A 16,567-nucleotide genomic window follows, 5' to 3' on the forward strand; every position below is an offset into this window, starting at 1 on the left:
CATCTTACTGATCACCCCAACCTATTCCTGCTCTGGTTTTAAAACATATTTTAAAGGGAATGCTTAACTGTGATGAATTAGAAAAGAGTATATTTAGTTTTATGAATGTGCATATCAATTTCTGTGAAGCTTTTTTTTTTTTCTTTTTTTTGGGGGCGGGAAGGGTGGAGGGGGATGTTCTGTCAATGTAACTGTCTGCTTTCTGAGCCACAGGAGTCATCCCAGTGTCAAGATCACTTAATAAAAAAAGCACAAGAAACTGCTCTCTGACACTAAGGCTTAGGCACCGTACCTGTATTATACAGCCTTTGGCTCCAGATCTCTTCTGAGCCCCACCTCAGACTCCTGTGGCACAATGGTTAATTTTATATGCTCTTCTGCAGTTTGAGCAGGAGCAATTCAGAGCAGTGTCTGAAATGTGAGGCATATATTGCAGCCCACAAAACCACTGCTTTTATGACATGATGACGGTCAAGATATTGTGCATAAAACATAGCAAAAGACTGAGCAGGGATATTTGCAAGTACATGGACTACATGCTGAATGCTAGAGGGGATTGTGGAGCAAATTGGGAGCCAAGACCTTCTGGTTCATATTGTGTGACAGGAGTGAGCAGCTCCTTGAAAGGTAGATGGCTAAATCTTTGCCCAGGATGAAAGTGGCAGGCATTTAGGAGCCCACCTGGTAGCCCTGTGATGGTGCTTGGGCAGTTAACAGTAGCAATGGACACTGTTAGTGGATACTGATACCTGCCATGTAATAATGTTCAACTCTTTTCTCACTACGAATCGTCATCTTGGATGAAGCATGAAAATAAATGTTAGCTTCTTATCAGTGTTATATTTTATGCATCAGTTTTTTCTGATCAATTAAGGTAGAGTTGCAATCAGCCTGTCTAGGCTGATGTAGATATTAAATTGGCATGTCCCTGTCCACATGTTCCCACTATGGTCCTTTCTCAGAACGTGTTCCTACAGATCTGCAGACAGGTGAAATAGTGATGGCGGTGTGTCTGAAAAGGAGCTCTATGAACATAAAATTTGCTGGATCTATTATACAATTTAGGTACTCCTGAAGCTCCTGATTAATGATAGCATGCAGAAACAAGACAGGAATGTGTGGCTGAGATCAGAAGGAGCAAAGTTGTGAGGAAGTTTTCCTTTCAAAAGCAATCAGGAGACAGAATGACTTCAGCCAAAACACTGCAGAATTAAATTGTACTTGTCACACCTACTCCACTCCTCTGACTCTCTTCGCTCTTGTAGTCAACTAGAAGACCACTGAAACAAAATGTTGAGTTTCAAGGTAAATTTAGCCCTGACTACAGTGATGCAGGACTCTGAAAATCCGTGTATGAAATCTGTTCAACACTTTTTAAAGGAACTTATGATAAGCAGCTGGAGGAAAGCCATGATGAATTAACTGTATCTCAACATCCATATGTTTTAGATTGTCCTCTTTGCTGTAAATGTTGTCCCTTTAATGAGCACTCAAGTATGAAAATCCTTTCAGCAAAGAATTTACTATGGAACATGTAGAAGCTCTACCGAGACTGGTAACCAAAAAGCTTTGTAGATAATAATACAAAGTATGCATATAAAGATTCCATTTTTTTTATATATTTTATCATTCTGTATTATAAAATAATGTGGAGTATCCTTTTCAGACATTTTGTTTTAATGTTTACAGTACTAAAGTCTCCATATAGTTGTCTCTGGAGCTGTTAAATTGAGGTTATGTCAGACAACTCGCAAAATGTCCCACTGGGATTGAATATTTCTTTATCACATTGTGTCCAGAGTAATGTATACTTTGCACACCTGAAAACAACTTCTATTCCTTCCAGTCCCAAAGGAAAGAATCAACAAAAAATATTCCACTGAAGATGCTGTTCTTATGGGAAGGGCAGACTTTAGTTCAGCATTGACAGCAATAATGAAATCCTCTCACTTACCGTGTTTGTTCCAATTGAAACAAAATAATGAGCTGGCTTGGTTCCTGCAGTCATACAGTTTACAGTTAGAGTTACATTGCAGCAGATACTGAGGATAAAGTTGGCAATGATCATTGGTTTGGAGACCCTTTTTATACTTATTAGGTTATAAGGAAGAAGGAGATTTAAGAAAACCAAAGAAATTGTCCTTGTACAAGCAGGTGATGTTTTGTTTGTCTGACAATTCCTGAAACATTAATTGAAAGATAAAATTTCACGTGACTAGATATGTAATTTAGAGCACTCATCCACTTTTCTTTTGTAATTATTGTAAGGAAACTAAATCCAATGTGAGATAAGTGTCTAGGATACTCACAGACTTTTTTTTTTTTATTTAGTATTCACGCTTAATGAATTATGTTCTGTTTACAGGCTTTATCTGGGGTGAAATTAAACAGATGTGGGATGGCGGACTGCAGGACTACATTCACGATTGGTGGAACCTCATGGATTTTGTAATGAACTCCTTGTACTTAGCAACAATCTCTTTGAAAATTGTTGCATTTTCAAAGGTAATTTTTATTTTATTTTTTTAATTTCAGCAAGATATTTAAGTTAACTGAGATTGGGCCTGTTCAGACTTCCTTTTGTATTTGATGATTCTCAGGTCTAACAATGTAAGAGATGTTAGATTTGCTCACTGAATCTTCTGCAACTATGACAAGAAGCTAGGCCAGAATAAGAGCAAACAAAAGATTAAAAATTATTATTTTTTTTTCCTTATTTGGACCAGACAATCTCTCTTTTTTGTCCTGAATAGTCATGCTATGATAATCTTGGAAAAGGCAAATCATTCCTAATACTTACAGTGCTTGCACAATGTTGTTTTGTGTTAGTCTTTGCCTATTTTCCAGTAGGAAATTACTGCCCCTAAGAAAATGTTACCCACTATGCCAAACTTCAGGGCAAGACTGCATGAAAAATATTTATTCAAAATTAGAGGAGGAGGGGAAGCAGCTAAAGAGCAAGATTTTAATTTTGTTTTGAAAATTCATGGTAAGTGCAACTTGATTAAAAAGTAAAACTGAATGGGATTGGTTGGATATGAGGTTGGATATGTTCACTTTCTCACCTGTTTCAGAGGCTTTTTATTACCAATGTTTGAAATATCTTCCAGCAAACTAGCCCTTCTTTGCAAAACCATGGAACATGCTGCATTTTCTGTATATTCAATGTGAATTTATAATATATCATAAAATCCTTGTAAAAAATAAATATTTACATCACAAAATGCAAGAAAACCACTCCTGAAAGCATTTCTTAGTATCTGTCTCAGATTTCTTGTCATACCCAAGATAACAAAGCCTTTTTTACTGGTCACTCTTGCAGCAATGCATTTCAGATGTTTCAGGTTTCCTGACACCAGCTACCCCATATGTGTGAAAGGAGTGTCTCTCCTCTGCCAAGTTTTTTTTTTTTTTTCATTTTTTTTGCTGGAAAGAGAAGAGGAAAAAGCTATCAAGTAGTTGGTTACAGCTCCCTATCCCCCCAACTGCTGCTGTTCCCATTGCAGCCCTGCCATAAGCAGAGAGTGATATTGGAACCTCTAATTTATATAACCTGATGACTATCCACAGGGGTCCACATCAGCTGATCAGGGGCAGGGATGACCAAAGACTTGATCAATTGACACAACAGCCTCCCCCTGTCACAGAATATTTCTGATTGCAAACACTTGGAAATCTTCTCATTAAAAGATATTTGGAACTGTTGCCTAAAAAAGCAAGAGGCTCAAAGATGTGGGGAGAGCTGTAATATAAAGCTGATGAAATACCTTTTTACACACAAGGATGCCTCATCATAAAGTGACTGGAAAATAAATAGTCATTTCACTTTCCCAGGTAACAAAGCAAGCAATTCATTGAAAATGCATGTTTCCAAAGCACTGGAGATGGCCAATTATTCATTTTAGAATGATATTAATTACAAGACATTATAATCCTTTCATCTCCCAGACAGTTTCGTCTTATGGCAATCAGATTCCAAGGTGACAGTATCTGTGTTAATGTGCATCCATTACTCTCCAAATCAGTGCTTGCATGTCAATCATAATCAACACGGTTCATAAAGCACTATTTTTGGCTCTGCAGCTAATATTTTTTTACTGCATGTGCAATGTTGCACCCAAATACTTTTTCTGTTCTTCTTTAAAAGAGCCTCAGTTTTGGTAGACAATTGAAACACAGTGTGCAAACAATGAGCAGAGTAATACAGAAGTAACTTACTGCCCCAGCCATGCTTCAAATAGCTACAGCAGAGTTATCCAGCTCTGAGCTGGAGTTTTGAAGGTAAGCAGTACATTTTGATACAAAACTTTTACTTTCATTTCCTAAACCTTGGAACACAGGTTTTTCAAAAAGACAGCTTTTCTGTATTTTTTAATCAAATCTATAAGCAAGTTTTTAGATGTATTTTACCTTTCTGTGAATCACTGTAGCAGATCAAGCCACCTAAGAAACCATTTTTAACTAAAATATTTGAATAAAAGGATGAGAACACCCTCATATCTCCTTTGTGATAGATGTTCCCGGAGAAAAACTTACTATTTGCGGCCCATTCTCTGACTGACACACTAGATAAGAAGATGGTTATTATTAACAGCAGCTGATGGGATATTGTAAAACATACCAAACAGTGTAATATCAGGATGAGGGAACTGCTAAGACAACTCAAAGTTATCTGCTTCACTGTCAGTATTCAAATAAAATGACTATATTTCATAATTTTCAAAGGGCTATGCTTTTTGCCTCTGATTGTTTATCAGTGTGAGAGATTATAAATTATCCAGTATACCCACTGAAAATGCTCTCTCCTTGATAAATAGCATGTGATTATAAATAGTGCACTGTCACATGTTTTATATGAGTACAAGATGATGGATTTTAAGCAACACATCTGTTTCGATCAAGGGTTATAAATATAAACAGAAGCTGTTGAGCTCTAAGAAAAATGGATGCTTTTATGCTTTTGGAAGATGATTTATTTTGTACTGATAGGTCAAATGAGGTGCAATGCTAAGTCATGTGCAGACACCGCTTGTTCTATCTTAAATATTTACTGGGCTTGAGCATTGGACACAGTGCTTTTTTCCAGCTGTACTAGAGACAGCATGCAAATTCATATTATTGATTATGTGAGTCTCAGCCACTGACATGAAAATCTAGTAGGAAAACATGTTCCTATTCAAGGCAAAAACTCTGAAAAGTAACTGAAAATAAATTATTTGTCTCTATATTTATTATCTTAATGATCACCATGTCAGATCCATCCTGCTTAGTAGCAAATAAGATGATATTTCTCTACTGCCACAAGTTCTGCAGAAGGTGACAGTTTTTCTTCTCCCTTTGCATTGTAAAATGGTTTTGATTGATGTTTCACTGGTTTCACAGACCAAATGTTCATCTAAATGAATATTAACCCCCAAGAAAAATTATTGACTCTATTCCAGAGTGTAATTAATATTTTAAAGATCTTTGCTAGCCCCCTCCCCACTTCCTGACTCCTCTTACTTTTAATTCCAACTTCCCTACTCTGAAACGCAGCAAAATGAATGTAAAGATTGAGGCACATATTTTAAATAGCAAGAGTTCACATGCATATATGGCCTTTGGGGAAAGGACTCAATGTCCTTTCCTTTGTGTTTTTTCATACAAAACACTTTCCTTTGTGTTTGTTTTTTTTTGTTTGTTTGTTTGTTTTTTGGAGGGGGGGCAGTTGATGGTGATTTTTTGTTTGTTTGTTGTTGTTGTTGTTCTTGCTGTTTTTTCTCCAGTGGTTAAAGTTATTTAAACTTTCTTTTTGCTAATAGAGTCAAGGTGTGGTGGTTTCACTCAGCTGGGCAGCTGAGCTCTACCACAACCATTCTCTCGCTCCCCGTCCTCAGAGGAAAAGGGGGAGAAAATATAACAAAAAGGGCTCAAGGGTTGAGGTAAGGACAGGGAGATCACTCAACAATTATTGTCACAGGCAAAACAGAATCAGTATAGGGAGATTAATAAAATTTATTGCCTATTACTAGCAAGCTATAACAGTGAGAAATGAAGAGAACAAACTAAAAACACCTTCCCCCATCCACCCTCTTCTACCTCCTCCCCCCAGGCAGCACAGGGGAACAGGGAATGGGGTCTGCGGTCAGTCCCTGATGCTTCGTCTCTCCGCCGCCCTTTCACGGTCCCTCTCTGCCCCTGCTCCCCGTGGGGTCCCTCCCACGGGATGCCGTCCTTCCCGAACTGAGCCTGCGGGGGCTGCCCACAGGCAGCAGCTCTTCCAGAACTGCTCCCACACGGCTCCGTACCACGGGGTCCATCCCCCAGGAGCAAACTGCTCCAGCACGGGTCCCCCACGGGCGGCAGCTCCCCCCAGACCCCCTGCTCCTGCGTGGGCTCCTCTCCATGGCTGCAGCTCCGGCCCGGGGCCTGCTCCTGCGGGGGCTCTCCGTGGGCCGCAGCCTCCTCCAGGCCACATCCACCTGCTCCACCGGGGGCTCCTCCACGGGCTGCAGCGTGGAGATCTGCTCCATGTGGGACCCATGGGCTGCAGGGGGACAGCCTGCTCCACCAGGGGCCTCTCCACGGGCCGCAGGGGAACTGCTGCTGCCTGCCTGGAGCGCCTCCTGCCCTCCTTCTGCACTGACCTTGGGGTCTGCAGGGCTGCTTCTCACCCCTCTCTCCCAGCTGGTGTTGCATAGTGTTTTCTTTTCCGTTTCTTAAATCTGTTCTTACAGACACGGCGATGTCAAATGACATCGCTTATTGACTCGGCTCTGGCCAGCAGCGGGTCTCTTTGGAGTTGGTGGGAGCTGGTTCTGATCTGACATGGGGCAGCTTCTGAATTTTTCTCACAGAGGCCACCCCTGCAGCCCCCTGCTACCAAAACTTTGCCATTTAAACCCAGTACACAAGGGTGTCATATTTGACCAAGGCCCAGGAGCATATTCAACACTGGGGTGGCCTGATCATCTACTTTTCTATTTGATCTCTCTTGGTGATTTCATGAAATCTACAGCTTATGACTTTAGTCCTAAAGAAACCCAGCATTCTTCTGACAAATAGTTCAGACATTAGATTTTCATTTGAATTCCTCTGAATAATGACCAAAAATTGTTACCTTATATTCTTTGAGTGATATCACACACTCTTCATACACTTGCTTTGATGTTCTATAGTTTATATGCTGCTCAAATTGTTTTCTGGTCCTAATTTTCTATTGACATGCCGCATGCATTTCTTTCAACTTATAAGCCTATGATAGTCATTGTTCAATCATGCTTTTAAAAATGGCTGGCTTTATAACCTATCAACAGATTGTGTTTGCATTTGAAGTGGAGTCAGAAATTCATCAGGGTCACAGAATAACAAAACAATAACTGCAGAGAATTGAAATCTGATTTACCACAAGCTTGGCATTGCTATATGTGCTTAATTCTCTAATTCTGCACAATATGGGTTGTTTAGTTCTTGGCCTTAAACTGCAATTTTTCTTACCTTAATATATATACATATATTATATTATGTATTATATATATATGTTATATATATTATGTACACACACACATACATATATGTACGTGTATATATATGTGTGTGTGTATATATATATATTATATATATTTTATATATATATATACTTTCATTGTTTGTTTCTGGTTTTAACATGCCTAGTTTCTTTGCTCCTCTGCTTTCTTTTCCTTTTCACGTAAGCTTCTTTGTTGTCTTAGTTCTTCTTTGATTTTGCTAGATTTCAGCATCTTCATATCCTCATATCTCTGCCTCCTCTGGTTAGTAAAGTCAGTGGGGTTTTGTTGACAGAGCCATTTCATACTCATGATTTTCTTTATCAAATTTATTGTCTTCTTTCAGCTAGTATATTTCACAGATCATTTTTAAACCTACTTCTCAGCCCTTTACTTCTCTCGCTATATATATATATTTTATTTCTCATCTCTTAAAGCACATCTTTTCAAAACTATATTAGCCCTCATCGTTCTTTGTTTATGACTATGAGACCTTTTGCACCATCTCCACACATAAAGGAAGCATTTGGGCCCAAGAAAGGCAGAGTCAGTAAAGCTGAAATAACGCTGTTGTGTTGTGACTTTGATTTCCGCTTTACAGACCAGAGGTCACTTGATCTTTTCTTATTTGGATACCAAGAAATAACAAACAGGGTTGTGTTAATTTGTTAGACTGGGATATTCTGAAGCTGACTTTGAACACACCAGTTTTGCCTCTCAGTCCAGATCATCACTGATAAAGTCCTTTCTTCTCCTTTCTTCTTTAGCTTCATCATTTCCTTTAGAAAAAGTGACATCTTGTCAGACTACTTCTTAGATATCTAAGAAAACTGTCCCCTACCCCAAGTTATATAACTAATAATGAGAAAAATACAATGTTAGACCAACTCATATGACCTATTTGATTTATCTGCTTTCCTACTACTCTAGAAATGTGAATGCTGAGTGTAAAAGAAGCTGACAGAGAGCTCGGATGTGGCTGTCTTCACCTAATTGTTTGAATATGATCCTTGTTGTCTTTCTACATCATATGCTATCTCTGATCATTGCCATGTAGTACTATGTTTTTCTCAGAAGGGTATTTCCTTACTTGTTTTTAAATTATTGTTGTTTTCTACTCTTTTATTTTTCTTATTTTCTACTTTCTTTTTTTTTCAGTTGCTTGTTTAACGTCCTTGGAATCTACTGCTACATGCCTTCATCTAAAATATGTTTGCAGCTGGATGCTTTTGTACCTACCAAAAATTCCATCTCAGTTTAAATATTCTTTTTTCATGAATAGATTTTACCTTATTCCTATAACACACCCTGTATACTCTTCCCTAATCTGAGCATTTATTGCACTGTTCAGTATCTAATATTTGCTTGTACTGGCAACTGTTCCCAGTTAGTTAACAGTTATGAGTTTTCATACACCAGGACTTTAAAGTGCCACCAGAATTCGCAGTAATATATTGTATAATATTATGCAAAGAAAGACATTATAGAAAACACACAGAGGAGTTCTCACCTCTCTTTTCTCAATAACCGTTGTAAATTTTCCGTATTCATTTTCTTGTGCTTTAATCTCTTAGCTGGGGGCTCTGGAAACTCAATTCTGTTTTCTACTACCTGTTCCTTTATCATCGGTCTTGAGTCAATCAGAACTGAACTGAAAGTCAATAGTAAATGAGGCAGAATAGCATCTCTCTTGGAGCTATGATGTCAAATATAGTAAGACTCGATTTTACAGCATGGTAAGAAATTTCTCATTAGAGAAAGAGATAGTCTAATGAACAGAGTAATGACCTATGACTCCAGCAGGACTGGATTTAATTTGCTGCTCTGTAGAAAACAAATATCACTGGTGGTTGAAACATAAGACAGTGTGGTTCTTAACTCTGCAGTAGACTATTCTCCAGTTCTGCAGTTCCCATCCCCCAAACTGCAAGACTGTCAGATACTGTGGGGACTACACTGTGGCTACTTATACACAAATAAAACTGCCAGGGATTATTGTCATGCACTGGCACTGTCTCACCTGTCCTACAGGTTGATTAAAGCAACTTCAATGTGGTAGGGTACTGTGCCAACTAGCACTGCCCCAGAAAATGCCAAGATCCCATCTGCAGTTCAAGAAGAGTCATGTTATTTGGAGGCTGAGCGTGGTGTTGAAATGTTGTGATGCCTGGCTATGTTACATCTGGCCACAGTGTTAGGGAAGGGTACCTCTCCTTACTACTGAGGGCACTTTCAGCATCTCTGAAGGATGCATCTGCGTGGCCCAGAGTGGGTAAATACAGACTGCGCCATTGTCCTTGTTTGTACTTGCTTCATATTATATTATCCCACGGTTTTAGAGTACTTCATAGCTTAGATCCTGTCCTCTGATACATCCTATAAAGCAGATTAATGAGACCCAATAAATAATAATGAGTCTGACACGGCAGTTAAGTCTTAGTTCAAAGTAACATCTTTCATCTTCAGTAAATGTTTTGGTAGAGCTGGAACAGTAAAGAATCATAGTCCCAGGCATGAAACTCTTTGATAATGAGATACTCAAGCAGTTTGCCATGGTTCATTAAAAAACACTTTTTCATTATTGGTCCATTGTTTGTGATTAAGTGATAGATATACTTATTCCTTGATTAAATGTTTTCTTCCAACTTTTTCAAAGTTTTTCTGTGTTTCTATCCATAACTGTCATATCTTCACTGTTCTGCAAAAATCTAACTTACTCATTTTTACAGTTGAAATTTTCATCAATTCTAAAACTCCAGATGTTCAAAAGTGGTTGATTTTCTCAGAATTGTTAGACATGCTTTTGCTACTGTAAAAATCATAATCAAATGCAAAGCACAATAAAACCCAAGAAAGTATAGGCTATTCTGCAGGTGGAAATGAAGGAGAAGTATCCAGACACCATCCATTTTAAGTTTTGCTAAAATCTCAAAAAGACATATTTCTCTCCAAAATATGTTTATTTTTATTGTGCTATCAGCAAATTAATGGAATGGCTCGTAAAGAAAACAAGACACTTTTTTTCTGCATATAAACAACGGAGTAATTTTTTTTCCCTTCTGCTTGTTTTCAGTATAGCGGGTTAGTTCCACGACAGAGCTGGGACATGTGGCATCCGACGCTGGTGGCTGAGGCCCTGTTTGCAATTGCAAACATCTTTAGTTCTCTACGTTTGATCTCATTATTCACTGCAAATTCTCACCTGGGACCTCTGCAGATATCTCTGGGAAGAATGTTGCTGGACATTTTGAAGTTTCTCTTCATATACTGCCTCGTGCTGCTAGCTTTTGCAAATGGATTGAACCAGCTGTACTTCTACTATGAGACACAAGAAAACAAGTGTAAAGGGATACGATGTGCAGAGCAGAATAATGCATTTTCAACGTAAGTGGCTGATCTACTTCTAACCCTTCCCCAATATTTTACTCATGTAGATGTTTTTCACAGGAAAGAGGCTGACTTTTTGTTCCCTGTTGTTCTTACAGTGGCATCCTGACAGATACTCCTAAAGACACTCTAATAATAAATAAATAAATATTAACATTATATCAATCAGTAATAATATTCATCCTATAGTGGGATTTTTTTAAAGTGGGATTTTGTTATTTAGCATCCTAGCTGCTGTCCCAAACTTCTTTAAGAGAATATCGTAACATTTAGTTGTAAAAGCACAAGACCTATACGAGAGTGGCATGTTTGCTTTTTACCATCCCCATTCTCTACAAAAGCAAACACATGGTAAAGACAGTAATGCCCTTCTAATTATAGAGCACTTTTTATCTCAATGGTTCTCAACACAAAGTAGAAATGGCATAAATTGACAACACTGAATAGGTACAAAAATACCATATTTATTTTAACATCTTGCTAAAACACAGTTGATGATTTACTTTTGGATCCTTGTTCTACACTATAAAGGCAAAGCAAAGGGGCAAAATACTTCAAAGACAGGTGTCCAAAGTAAGATCTCTAAAATGATATCTATCCTTTAGACGTTTGAACAGAATCAGCCTTGTACTCATAGGCTTACTTATAGATTTAACATTGGATATCTAGAGGTTCATATCTGAAACATTCAGCCAGTGTTTCTCCAGAAAAATATTCCATATAGGTTGCCTATATTGTGAATCATCCAGCTCAATCAATTCAAGAACATTTTGTCGTCAGGGGAAAAAATGAATAATCTGAAAAGTATATGCATTGGTATTATACAGCTATTCCTTTTGGGTTTTGTCTTTCAGATTATTTGAAACGCTGCAATCATTATTCTGGTCTATATTTGGACTCATCAATCTCTATGTGACCAATGTGCAACCAAAGCATGAATTTACTGAATTTGTTGGGGCCACCATGTTTGGTACCTATAATGTAATCTCTCTGGTTGTTCTACTCAACATGCTAATAGCCATGATGAATAATTCTTACCAGCTAATTGCTGTAAGTTGATCATTTGTAATATATACCTTCTCTCTGTTTCTAAATCCCATTTTTTTTTCTGTCAGAAAATCTTTTTTAAAGACTGAATATAGGGTTTGTTCTAATTATTTTGCACTATTCTGCAAGGACACAGAAATCAGACCACAGCTGGGTTGGAGCAGAGGGGAATTTCCCCAGAACTCGGAAAGGGGAAGAGGTGGCCCCACTGCAGAAGCCAGCTTGAGGCTAGAGAAGGGTGTCCTGAAGCTGCTGGCAAGTGACAAAGGCTTCAGCACTGCCCCAGCTGCTCTGTGCAGGACCTCTGTTCTGAACAAGACTCAGACATAGATTGTTTGATCTCTATTTTTAATGTATTGATTAGCCTTTAAAAGGCTGTTATTTTGTAATTCTTATATAGTACGAATATATAGTGAATAGAAATTGGATGCCTACGTTTCGTGGACAATTTGGAACCCATTAACAAGTGAAATAAAAGGTCATGACACCTCATTAAGCAGTGCCTTGTTTTCCTGTGTCATGAAAACTGCCTTTTTCCTTACCAGAGCTATTTTTATTTCTCATCTCTCTATTATGAGACTAATGAAATTAAACACTGGTGTATTGTATAATAATTCAAATATGATCATGCAGAAAGCAAACAATAAAAGAAAACTTCTCATCCTTAAGATTTTTTGAAGGGTTGCTTTTTTTTTTTTCTTCCTTTTTTTTTTTTCCTATTTTGGACAGAAATTACAATTTTTTCCACAAAAGAAATGTGTTTATATAACAGTAGTTGATAAATTCTGTTACATGATACCATGACATATTAATGTTCATCAGAACTCATTCTGCAGGCAGAATACTTTCCTGATAAAACATCTTAATTACTGTTTTGATTACAGTAAATCTGTCTAAATATTAAAAGTTAGGGTTAAGTCTATAGATTAAGTTCTTGGCTACTATTTTTTGTTGTCCAAATCAAACATTATTCCTTTAAAATTCTTGTTCAGCTGCTAAGACTTAACAATCTTTTCAAACTCTAGGTTTTAGTTTTGATTTTTTTTTAACTTTTCAAAATGATGCAATATTATATCGAATTCAAAAGAAAAAAACATTCAAATTAAAAAAAAAAAAAAGAAAATAACACCATAACCAATTCCAAATATACAATTTTGAAGTAGGAGAAAATAATTCTGCTCAACTCAACAGTTTTAAGTAACCTCATGATTTGTTAGATAGGTTATTTGTGAATTTCAAGGGCTGGCAACAACTGAGAGGGTGCATGAGGCTTACAGACTTGTTGAAGCTGCTACACAGCAGAGTAATTAGAGTGATCTATGTGGAATAATGATGAGCTGCTATTATAACAAAACATCTCTACCAGAGATGTAACATTTTTCTGCTTGTAATTATCCTTTGTTTTTTGAGAGACTGTTAATTATTTAAAAGCCTGTAGCTAAGCAAGAAGGGTTGAAAGTGGAGATATACTGTATGTATGTAACATCTCTTTATTGGAGTAAACCAGCTTAGCTTTGCTTTGTGTTAAAAACTTTCTGCAAAAAGAAGGTTCCAGTATTTTAAAAAGAAAATTCATTAGAGTTTCAGTGTTGTTCTAGCTTTAGGTTCAGTTTTTTTTTAAGAGGTTTGTTTCATCTCCTTAATTACAGCCACGTATGTGTTGTTTTGTTTTTTGTTCACAGGATCATGCAGACATTGAGTGGAAGTTTGCTCGGACAAAACTCTGGATGAGTTACTTTGAAGAAGGAGGGACTCTACCCACTCCTTTCAATGTCATACCAAGTCCAAAGTCCCTCTGGTATCTGATCAAATGGTTATGGAGACACTTGTGCAAGAAAAAAATTAGAAGAAAGCCTGAAAGTTTTGGAACAATAGGGGTAAGTCCTATGTGCTACTCTGCTGTTAATCCTCCTCTTTTATATACAGATAAGTCTTTCTCAGTCTTACAGAGATGGAAAGGCTCTGAACTGTCAAATAATTTGAATAGGAATTACAGAGTAATTCTAGAATTCAGAGAATGATTTTATTATTATTATTATTATTATTATTTACATTCATGTCAGTGTATCTGACTGGAGAGAAAACATCATTGGATTTCTGCACAATGACAGTATGAAGCATGACTATGCCTCATCGATAGATAATTCAAGATTAAAAGCAATATAAACAGAGATCAAATACAGATACTTGTCTACCGATTCCAGAGTTCTGGTTAACGCTCTCCAGCTCAAGTGTCACAATTCAATTTTGATCAACGTATCATGAACCACAGAATTTTATATAAACAACTTATCATGGTATATTCTCTGTCTCTCTACATGTAGTGAAATGGGTTTACATAAAATCATTCTTACCTAAAGCTGTTCACATTAAATAAAGCATTTTGAAAGGTAACCACTTACTTAGAATTACTTACCTGAATCTGCAGGTAGAGTTATTTCAGAATCATATTATTGCCCTATTCTAATAGTGCTTAATAGCAGTGGAAATTTCTAGGGAAAAAAAAAAAAAGAGGGGAAAAGACACACAAAGGGAGCAAGAATACTCCTGCATTTGGGTTCAGCAGATGTCTGCGTAATATCTGAACCACAAACTCTCTGGTAGCTGCAGCTACCAGATTTGAATTTGCTTCTCATATATTTATTCAGCTGAGATTCTCCAGTAAGCAGCACAGTTTTCCTATATTGTCAGAGGAAATAGTGAGGTAACAACCTAACCAACCAGCAAGTAAATCTCTCTAGGAATATTTTCTTCATTTCATATATAAATCAAGTGAGTACCTTGTTAACTAGACTGCATTTAGACAACTCCAGCATAAAAAAGTGAACAAACAAATCAATCTATTGTGGGTAAAATAGGGTAATTTTTTTCCCTATACTGTGGGGATTTGATGAGTACAAATGTTTTCAAGTCTGTTAGGAGCTCAAGTAGCAAAGCATTAAGGGAGACCATATGATTGCCATGTATGAGTAAGGGGAAGAAAGGATTGTAGTCTTCACACTGTTTAAACTATTAGCAATACACCAAAGAAGCTAGGAGTATGATATGATTCGTTGTTGGACCATTATCTACAGACCATTACTCTACGTACCTTCTTTTCTTCTGTGTATTTCTTTACAGTTTCCTGAGAAAGTGAGAAATAAGTAGATTTTTTCCTATCTATTCTCCTGTCATATCCTGGCATTCAGCTTTATCATCAGATACACCTCAAGGAACAAGTTTGCAGAGTTGCACAGATATATGATAAAGAGGCAGTGTGACAAATAAAACCATTTCACATTTCCTTAGCTGATTAGTAGATTATGCACTCTGTGAAAAGCTTCTAATCAGGCTTATTGCAATAACCTGATCTTGTTGGACATTGCGAAAGGAAAGTATGCTTCACTTAGCTGTCATTCTTGTAGATAGGAAAGAAAGGGACAGAAAAGGAAGCTTATAAAACATGAGAATGATATTGAAACAAACTAGCAACTTCAGAAAAGAAACACCAAAAAAATCCTTTGGATTAATATTAGAAAAGCAGTGAAGACAAATAAGTAGCAAGTCAGACAGAAATAAAAATAAAACACGTGAACTGAGAATGAATGGTGAAGAACTTCAAGAACAAAACATCACTGTGTAACCTAGCAAAGAAAAGAAGTGCAGAGAGCAACTGTAGGAAAAACTGTGAATTTTTGTTAGAAATAGAGAAACTGATGTACTTGTGTGTGGGGGAGAGTGGGCAATACTTGTAGGCATTTGTTGAGCATTTGGTAGGTATGATTATCTAGTGTAAACTGATAGAATGATATTAAAATTAATGGAGAGATGCCAGTGCATAGCAGCTGAGTATCTATACTTGGTTAACACAATATCTGTGTTTGACTGGGACAAATTCTGAATACACTTATACATCCCAGAAAAGCCTTCAGGACAATATTTTCTGACAGACTTTCAATTCAGGATAAAGGACTTTTTTATTTATTTTTTTTTCCTTTGTTTCCCTCTCAACCTGCAACTCTGGGAGTAATCTTATTCCTGGCTGTCTGGAAGGAGGAAGAAAGAGACAGGGTGCTTCCAGCACCCTGCTGATACACATGGTGAAAATGTAAATGGGGGTTCAGAGAGATCACTCCCTGGTTCCTGCAGCTACCCACAGCTGGGGGAATAAATAACAGCTTCTAGGTATCAGCAATTTGGGTTTTGCAAAACTGTTGCAGCAAAGGGTCAACAGATAGAGTGTGTATACACAAAGCTCGTTGGGACTTTTTTCCACATAGCATTTTTCTTACAACCTTTTTGTTTGTTTATTTGTTTGTTTGCTTGTTTTCTTTTTCATAAATATATACCAGTTCCAAAAAACTTTGTTGTTGGGAAAGACTTAGCTTCAGGACAGAATTTCTCATTGGAGCACATGTTAAAAATAACTAATAGTTTGGGCTATGGGAGACCCAGGTTCACTTCCATTCTCTAGTAAGCATTTGTTATTTATGCCAAGCAGAACAGCTCTGACAAGAGGTGATTCCTGTCCCAAAACAGTGAATCATAGTCATAGAATCATTTAATCATTTAGGTTGGAAAAGATATCTAAGATTATCAAGTCCAACCATTAATCTAGCACTGCCGCCACCAAACCATGTCCCTGAGCA

General features: G+C 37.3%; 1 protein-coding gene across 2 annotated transcripts in view; it reads left to right on the plus strand.

Annotated features, from left to right (window-relative positions):
• Positions 1 to 16,567, plus strand: part of TRPC4 (transient receptor potential cation channel subfamily C member 4) — a 160,044-nt gene that overhangs the window by 129,445 nt on the left and 14,032 nt on the right. For both annotated transcript variants that reach the window (XM_080575860.1, XM_080575861.1), the window contains 4 exons: positions 2,366 to 2,505; positions 10,579 to 10,889; positions 11,747 to 11,942; positions 13,622 to 13,816. In XM_080575860.1, the coding sequence (XP_080431986.1) occupies positions 2,366 to 2,505; positions 10,579 to 10,889; positions 11,747 to 11,942; positions 13,622 to 13,816 (842 nt within the window). The remainder of the gene's footprint in view (positions 1 to 2,365; positions 2,506 to 10,578; positions 10,890 to 11,746; positions 11,943 to 13,621; positions 13,817 to 16,567) is intronic.

The sequence above is a fragment of the Anser brachyrhynchus genome, assembly GCF_964034855.1.
Source record: "Anser brachyrhynchus genome assembly, chromosome: 1".
In the NCBI taxonomy this organism is placed as follows: Eukaryota; Metazoa; Chordata; class Aves; order Anseriformes; family Anatidae; genus Anser; species Anser brachyrhynchus.